Source organism: Sorex araneus, chromosome X (genome assembly GCF_027595985.1).
Source record: "Sorex araneus isolate mSorAra2 chromosome X, mSorAra2.pri, whole genome shotgun sequence".
Lineage (NCBI taxonomy): Eukaryota > Metazoa > Chordata > Mammalia > Eulipotyphla > Soricidae > Sorex > Sorex araneus.
Genome location: NC_073313.1, coordinates 139,965,248 through 139,974,086, shown reverse-complemented (window position 1 = coordinate 139,974,086; position 8,839 = coordinate 139,965,248). Strand labels below are relative to the sequence as shown.

The 8,839-nt window shown below is 46.0% G+C and overlaps 1 protein-coding gene across 2 annotated transcripts in view; it reads left to right on the top strand.

Moving 5' to 3' along the window:
* The first annotated feature begins 4,417 nt into the window (after nt 1–4,417).
* The window catches only part of PIN4 (peptidylprolyl cis/trans isomerase, NIMA-interacting 4), an 88,362-nt gene continuing 83,940 nt past the window's right edge, over nt 4,418–8,839 (top strand). Inside the window, exons 1-2 of one of the 2 annotated variants that reach the window (XM_055121834.1) lie at nt 4,418–4,659; nt 7,420–7,493. In XM_055121834.1, the coding sequence (XP_054977809.1) occupies nt 4,479–4,659; nt 7,420–7,493 (255 nt within the window). In that variant the 5' untranslated portion in view covers nt 4,418–4,478. The remainder of the gene's footprint in view (nt 4,660–7,419; nt 7,494–8,839) is intronic. The other variant, XM_004621338.2, reaches the window with a different exon arrangement.

Below are 8,839 nucleotides of genomic sequence, written 5' to 3'. Positions count from 1 at the left end.
TTTTTCTTCCCGCTTTCCAACAGTCTGGGGCCCAGAGCTACCTAAGCAATGACCACCTCTGACTCCAATCTTCTCTAGATTTTGCTATATTTTCGCTACATTTTGCTGCATCTAGCTCTTTTGTAATAAGCTCCACCGGGCTCTCGATAGACAAGCCCTGTGGGGATGAGTTAGGTAGCGTGGGTCAGTGGGTCTGGGGGAAGGTTTGGGAGGCTTTGTTCCTGGGATGAGAGCTGCCAGCTTCCTTTCCTGATTTTTCCCTGTTTCAGAAACGTGAAAACCCAATCTTAGGAGATCATTAATAGCAACCACAGCTGGCAGCCATTCCTGGCTCTGACTCGCTGAGCACACTCCCAATGTCATCACCATGGTTTCAAGGTTGACGTTTTGCCCCCCTGCCTGCTCTTCAATTCATTCCTCACTCCGCTGCGCAGTCGGCTCCAGAGTCGGTCTCCACAGACTGGTGTCAAGTTAACCCTGTAGAGAAAAATAGCTTTTTTGATTATTGGTTTTGCAAGCAGCATTATATGCTTTTTTTTTTCTTAAATAAAAATGAGTGCCTGTCAGCTCTGACTGGCAATGCTCACTGTGTTCTCGGATGACTCACTATGTCAGGGTGCCCTGTTCTCTCCAGACATTTTAAGAAAATTGTCTAGCTGAAGAGATAAGTCCAGTGGGTAAGGAGCTTCTTTGCATGCTGCTAACCTGGATTTCATCCCCAGCACCCCACACGGTGCCTCAAGATTCTGGAAGGAATAAGCCTGAGGCACAGCCAGCTATGACCACCACCCCCCCATAGTGCCTGCCTATTGATGTAAACAGAATATGGTATAATTAAAAAAAAAGAGTCAGCCATAAACTCACATAGCAGAACACCTAAGATTTTTATAATTATTTCCCTCCCCATTTTGTGATGAATAACGCAGAGTGAAGATCGTACATGAATTGTGTCTGACTAACTTAAAGTCTTTTGAATTGGAAACCCCTGCTGTAGGTCCATCATCCCCTCATTTTCTCCTATGAGTTACTGGTATTGCTTTGGGGAAATTCAGCCACTTAGCCAGGCTTTGTTTATTAGTGCTGTTGTTCTTATCTGCTGGAATACACTGAGCTCTCGCGATAATTCAGGCACTTAGCCATACATCATTATTTATGCTGACACTTCCCTGGGGTCTGGACTCTAACTCCATTCCGAGACTGAAGAACCCCAAGTAAAGATGCTTCCTGGGATTCCTGGCTGTGGCTGGTTCCACAAACATGAAAATGCATCAGATTTCATCCCTGGTGCCATCCACATACTCCAAGTTCCAGCCGAGCAAATGTCAGGTTGGGGATGCTCAGTAATGTGATGATCTCAGGCAGTAGGTATGTTGGAGCACTGCAACTAACATGTACAAACCCTTTGACATTCTAACAGGTAGCCACTGTTTTATGTGCTTTACAAATATGAAACTAGTTTTCTGATTGTTTTTGTTTGGGGGCCACACCGGCAGTACTCTTGGCTCTGTGCTCAGGGATCTCTCCTAGCAGTACTTGGGTGCCAGAGATGAAACTCGGTCACCTGTGTGCAAGGCAAGCTCCTACCCTGCTATACTATCTCTCTGTGCCCCGCCTCCCCATTTAATGCTCTTAAGCTATAAAAGATAGGGGCTGGAGTGACAGTACAGCGGGCAGGGTGTTAGCCTTGCACAAGGCTGATCTGGGTTCAATCTCTGGCATCCCATATGGTCCCTGAGCCCCATCAGGAGTGATTCCTGAATGCAGAGCCAGGTGTAGGCTCCGAGCACCTCCAGGTGTGGCCCCAAAACCAAACCAAACACACAAAAAAGACACTATTAACATCAGCTCCATTTTGCAGAAGAGTAAACTGATTCCATGTAGTGCTTCCAGCTCTGTTTATTACAAGACATGCACAAGGAAGATGATGCAGGACAGCGTATTTAGCTAGCTCTCTGAACACAGGCGGGAAAGTTGTTTTTTATTGTTGTTTGGATATTTTTTGACAGGGGAGGGCAACACCCAGCAGTGCTCAGGGCTTACTCTTGGCTCTGCGTGCAGAGATCACTAGTGGAGATGCTCATGGGTTCATATAGGATGACTGGCATTGAACCCAGGTCAGCGGTGTACAAGGCTAGTGCCCTACTTGTGGTGCAATTCCCCCTCCCCCACCCAACCTGCAGTTGGGGAAAGTTTTAAAGAGATAGACATAGGAAAGGAATGATGTCTAAGAAGTGTCAGGGCCAGGAGATACAGAAGTTGGACCACAGGTGCAGTGAAAAGAATATACTTCTATATGCATTCTTCGTCTCATATGCAGGCTAAGTCTCCATTCCTAACAGTAATTTCAGTATTAAAATGAGGGGAGGTTTATTTATTTTTTTGGCTTTCTGAGTCATACCCGGTGATGCTCAGGGGTTACTCCTGGCTCTGCACTCAGAAATTACCCCTGGCGGTGCTCAAGGGACCATATAGGATGCTGTATATCTATATCAAACTCGGGTTAGCCGCATGCAAGGCAAATGCCCTACCCGCTGTACTATCACCCTGGCACTTATTATTAAATTTTAGTTAAGTTTTTTTTTTTTTGCTTTTTGGGTCACACCTAGCAATGCACAGGGGTTACTCCTGGCTCTGCACTCAGGAACCACTCCTGGTGGTGCTCAGGGGACCATATGGGATGCTGGGAATCGAACCCGGGTCAGCCGCGTGCAAGGCAAACGCCCTACCCGCTGAGCTCCAGCCCCTATTATTAAATTTTAAAATTGAGACTACATTAGTTCACACAATCATATGTTTTAGGGACACAATTTAAGGTCGTTTCCAAGCACACAAAGGAAAAGACTGGAGATACAGCTCAGCAAGCTGAGTTCTCATGCAGGAGGCCCAGATTCAATCCCTGGCACTGCATGGGCCCCTGAGCACTGACAGGAATGACTCCTAAGCACATAGCCATGAGTATCCCCTGATAACCACTAAGTATGGTCCAAAAAACAAAGACAAAATCAAGATTTTTTTAAAAGTAGGTAGATTGATAGGTGGATCGATAGCTAAAAGGGATTGAACATGTTTTTTTTAATGTGGGAGACTCGGGTTTAATCCCCAAAATCACATCCTCAAGTTGCAAAGAGCCCTTGAGCACTGTTCAGCTTCCAAACAAAAACAAGTAACAACAACAGAAAAATATCTGCTACTAACCACAACCAACGTACCAACAGTCCTGCACTACAGTCCACTGGACCCTTCTCTTCCTTCTATGTTCGCCTCTTCTCTCCTTCTGATAACCACAGCTCTGTAGTCATGGTGCACAGGTGTGTTTGCATTTGGCCTTTATCAGTGCCCTCGCTTTCCTTCTTTATCACATCATGTGAATGGGGTGAGCTGAATGTATCTTTTTCTCCTGGCTCCATTTGCTTACAGCAAATCCTCCATTTCTAACCAGGCTGTCATAAATGGCCTGATTTCATTTTCACTTATGACAAATAGTCTACGCTGTGTAAAAATGCCACATGTCATCTAGTCGTATGTCTACAGACACGGGGGTTCTTTCCATAATGTGGCCATTGTAAGTTGTGCAGTAATGAATACAGGAGACCAAGAGCAACCACCACCCACCTTGCTGGAACCAAATTCAGGACCTCACAACACATGCCAAGCATGTGCTCTTTTACTGAGCCTCATCCCCAGTCTGATGGGCATGTATCTTCACGGATCAGTGTCTCTGTATTCCTTGGATACACATCTATGTACACTCTGTTGGTTTTGACATGGAAAAAAATTCTTTTATACATATTTTTATTGAAACACTGTGAGACAGTTACAAAGTTGTTCATGATTGGGTTTCAGTCATACCCGTCCCCTCCCTAGTGTATATTATCTCACCAACAGTGTCCCCAGTTTCGCTCCTGCCAACCCCCCTTTATTTTAAATAATACATATCCTTTGGTGTCACTGAGTCATTATTTAAGCATTACCCTACTGAGGGCCGTTTATAGTTTCCGATTTTTCCGTAAGAGTTCTTAAGAAACAGGGAGGTGATAGTCTTTAAAAACGGAAAACAACTCCCGCCCAAAAAATAAATAAATAAAACAGCTACCTTTTGAGCCCAATTAATTAGAACTGAAAAAAAAAATGGCCAGTGTCTAAGAAGAGCAGGGACAGGCAGGAAGCCACTGCAGCAATTGCGGGGGGTGCCTTTGTCTTGCGGCGGCACATGATTGGCCAGAGAGGGAGCCCCCAACTGCAGAGCCCCCACCCTCGCCTGGCCCCAGTACGCACGCGTGGGGAAGGAGGCTCAGCAAGTAGCTGATGGGGGGGAAAAAAAAAGTCCGTGAAGGGAGTCATCAAAAAACGCGGAGGCGTGGCTTCCTGCCGCCGTACAACCTTTGGCCTCTCCCCTCTCCCTGGCCCGAGCAGCTTATTGATCAGCCGGCTTCAGCCCCATTGGTCGGAGAGCTGAAGGACCGCGGCTGTCCGCGGATATGCCTGCTTCCGGAGCCCCGGCAGAAACCGGCAACCGCGCGGCTCCTCTCAGGCAGTTGCGGCGGCCACACCCATGGGGCCTGAGGGGGCCTCGTCAGGCTACCCAGCCGTGGAGAAGTCACCGGCAGCTTTCGGGGATGCCTCCCAAAGGCAAGAGCGGTTCCGGCAAAGCAGGGAAAGGTAGGGAGCCCCGCGGGCGGCGAGGAGGGGGTCCGGGAGGAAGACCGAGGGGATGGGGAGGCCCGGCTGCCCCCCGGAGCCCGGGACAAAGGGCTAAGCGGGGAGAGCCGAGGATTCACCAGGAAGTGATGTCGCAACCAGGCTGGGCTTCAAGCGTGCAAGGTGTATGGTAGCTGGAAGGGGACAAATAATTCCCAGCACTTGAATTTTGTGTCTCCGGTCCAGGCTACCGCTAAGGACCCGGGAGGGCCGGGGCATTCCGTGTAGAGAGAGATTTCCAGAAGTGGGCGCCGGGAGAGAGAAGTTGAGCGACTGGCATGGGAATAAAACAGACACCTGATGTTTGGGGGAACCGAGGAAGAGACGAAGACGGCTGAAGGAAGAGTGTGACAAGCTAAAATGGATCGCTCTCACGGCGGAGAGCCTAAGATTGAGGGCTGTGGATTATGTAGGAGTAGATACTGTATCATCACGGTTTATGCAGCACTGTCCGACGGGCACGATGCCCCATTGCCAAGAGCTAGGGGTGAACCTTGAGTCACCGCATCCGTTTTGTTGGGATCGTAACAGAAGGGAATTCAAGGTGCCCGTGGGAACACAGTTAAGATGATCGCGTGTTGGGGCCACTGAGCAAGGCAGTCTGGGCCATGTTTGTGACGTCAAGGGGCCAGTATTGTGGGGATGGAGCACAAGAAAGCTGGAAGAACAGCAAGTGGTGGCCAGGGTCAGAACTAACTAGTACCAGCCTGTGTCCCTGGGAGCAGGGGATGTGGAGTAGAAGGAGTGGGTTTAGAGATTAATAATAGTGTAGGCATACACTATCAGGGTGGCGATATCCAAGCTGATAGCAGTAGTGATGGCGGAAGAGAAGCTTGAAGCCATTGCCATATTTCTTAGCCCCGGGGAGTGAGGAGGCAGTCAGAAGATGGTAGCACCCAGCAGTGGAGATATTCGAATAATTGTTCAATCGTGAATATAACTCTTAGGGGTTAAGTGTAATAAAATTCATAGGGAAGTAACCCTTTCCTGCACACTTGCTGGTCAGTGTTGGGAGTGTTCAAAATAACTGAGCATGAGTAGGACACCAATTGTGTGCCAGGCATTGGAATACTAAGAGTAAGACTGAGTATCTTGCTTAAGTCTTTTCAATAACTTCTGATGCTTTCTAGGAGAAATTCCAAATTCCCCCTTAGACCCTAACCTTCAGCCAATTTTCTCAGCCCTGCCACATCAGAATTGGCTTCATCCAGCATTTCCTACACATAGGTGCCCTCCCCCACCGTGGAGTATCATATTCTTGTCTTTTCTTCACCTGATGAACTCCCATTCATCAGACAAACTTTTCTTGACATGTCCATCTCTTGGGAGGAAGGGATAGCTCAATGGGCTGGCATACATGCTTTGCAAACATAAGGCCATATTCGATCCCTAGCACTGCATGGTCTTGCAGAATATTTCCAGGAGCAATTCCTGAGCACGAGGAGGTGTAGCACAAAACAAAACCAGATCTCTCTGTGCTACCACAGCCCCCTGTCCAAATCCATCTCTGTTCCTGTGTGTTCTGAAATGATGTGTTTATAGAACATGAAACAGCCGTCTTCCCCAGCAGAGCATGACTTTCCTAAAGGAAGGTGCCGTGACTCACTTATATTTTCAGTGCCTGGAACTTAGTACTTGCTAAGGAAATGTTTAGTGACCTGAACCCTTAATCCAGCAATAGTGCATTGGAACTCAGCCTTTAAAGTGATGCTGGCCATCACTTATACCAGTTGGAATAGTAGTCAAATGTAAGATGCCACCAATAATTGCTAATCTGAATACTAAAAGCTTGTAGGCATCAGTAAGTAATGTTGAGGCCAGATCAATAATACCCAGGTTAGTGTTCTTGCCTTGCATGTGGCCTGCCCGGGTTCTATCTCTGGCATCCTGTTTGGTCCCCTGAGCACTTCCATGAGTGATTCCTAAGTGCAGAGCCTAAGTAAAACCTCAGTATTGCTGGATGTGGCCCCAAAACCAATAAAAAGCAATGTAGACTCCGGGGATGTGTACATGAATGGTTTTGGTTTTTAATTTTGAGTCATACTGGTGATTCTTGGGTGCTACTTCCCACCGTGTTTGAGAGTTTGGGTTACCATGTGGTGCTGGCGATTGAAACTGTGTATCCTGCATGCAAAGCATGTGCTCAGCCTGTTGAGCTATCTCTTGGCCCTGGACATGAATCTTCTTTAGCCACATATAGGCTTGGGGGGATATGATTGTGTGTGTCAATCTGTGGCTTGTCATCAGGGATCAAACTCATGGCCTCATGCTTGCAAATCAGTTGCTTAGTCAGTGAGCCATCTGTGCCCTCCCTCCAACTGATCTTTAAAATATATTATTGGAGATTTAATTTTTGGAATTGTAAAACTCAGATGCAGCTTACGGTGCTTATTAGAAATCTTACAAGAGTTCGGGGATTTGCCCTTAAGCAGCAACATTTCAAACTGGACCTAGAAAATCTGTATCAGGATTTGCTGTTTTCTCTTATCCATTAGCACCCTTACTCAGGTTTCCATTCTCCATGAAGGGTGTATGTAGAGCCTGAGTTAACTATTTTAAAAGCAGTGAGTCACAGATTGTTTAGCATGACATAGTAAAGTCCTGGCAGTTACTTTTAGTGCTTGATGTTATGATGGACGTTATCAGTTCTTGTTGTGTTGGGACCTTTGTGTGAATACCAAAGTGCAATTTAAATGAGTATCTGTCATCTCTTTCCTAAAGGAGGAGGAGCCTGTGGGAGTGACAGTGCTGACAAGAAGGCTCAGGGTCCCAAAGGTGGTGGCAATGCAGTAAAGGTGAGTTTCTAGCTCCTTAATTTTGTGCTAAATATAAATAAGGTGTGTGTGGTTTTATAAATAAATTTTATAAATTAATTTTACAAATTTATAAAAAAGTGGCCTATGTGTCTGATAAGGTGAGGCTAGCATAAAAAAAATTGAACAGGAGCGATAGTACAGAGGTTAAGGTGTTTACCTTGTATTCATTCCCTGTGAGTCAGTCCTTAGCACGAAATGGTCCCCTGAGTACTGCTGAAAGCAACCCCCCAAGCACAGAACCAGGAGTAGCCCCAGAGAACCTCCAAGTGTGATCCAAACCCCAAGCAAAACAAAAAGCACTAAATTGGCAAACGTGTACCAGTGTCTTCATACTTGCAGCATTCTTCCTTAAATTGTATGACGAGGCGCTGGAGTGATAGCACAGTGGGGAGGGCATTTGCCTTGCACACGGCCAATCCAGGTTCAATTTCCAGCATCCCATATGGTCCCCTGAGCACCTCCAGAGTGCTGAGTCAGGGGTGACCCCTGTGCATCTCTGGGTGTGACCCAAAAAGCAAAAAAAAAAATTGTATGACGAAGGGTGTTTGTTTGGATCATATGCATGAAACCTTATCAACAGCATTGTAAATCATTGTGACTAAAATAAAATTTAAAAAATTTAAATTAAAAAAATGCAAGTTCCCAGTTCCATGGCTCCCCCATCCTGTAGCTATGTTTCACAAATTTTTTCATCTTAGATATTTATATTGCAAATTTCCTAAATCCTAATTAATTATACCAATGTACTAGGAAATAAAAAAAGTTCAGCTTCCCAGAAAGTGAATGAGAAACTTCTCAAGACCAAATAATACTTCATAAAAACACAGGGTAGGTAAATAGGTGACGGTGCAGATTTTATGGCATATCTCTTCCATTAGTGAGTTAGGAGCCAGGGCCCTGATGGTGAAAAAATAGGGGTGGGAGGTAATCACCAATAAGTACTTGAGGAACTTGACCTAATCCTAGAGAAGTGTCTGCCATGGGAAATACCTGCAAGAGAACTCTATTTCATACGACATTAACAAGGCAGTTACCATTTTGAGTTTGGATGTGGGATCCCTTGCTTTAATTTATTCATTAAGGAATTAGTGACATCTGCTCAGTGCCAGTGGTAGTCTAAATTCTAAAGTGCTCAAGAAAAACACTTAAAAAAAAAACCCAGAGATGGCCCCTATATCACAGTGTAGTTAAGAAGTTAGATAAAGAAATACATTTCCTTGTGGTAGAGGGGCAGTTGTGGAATTGCACCCCACGGATACACAGGCTTACGTCTGTCTAACCAGCCAAACTGTCTCCGCCAGAGTTTGTGTATAACGTGGTGAACG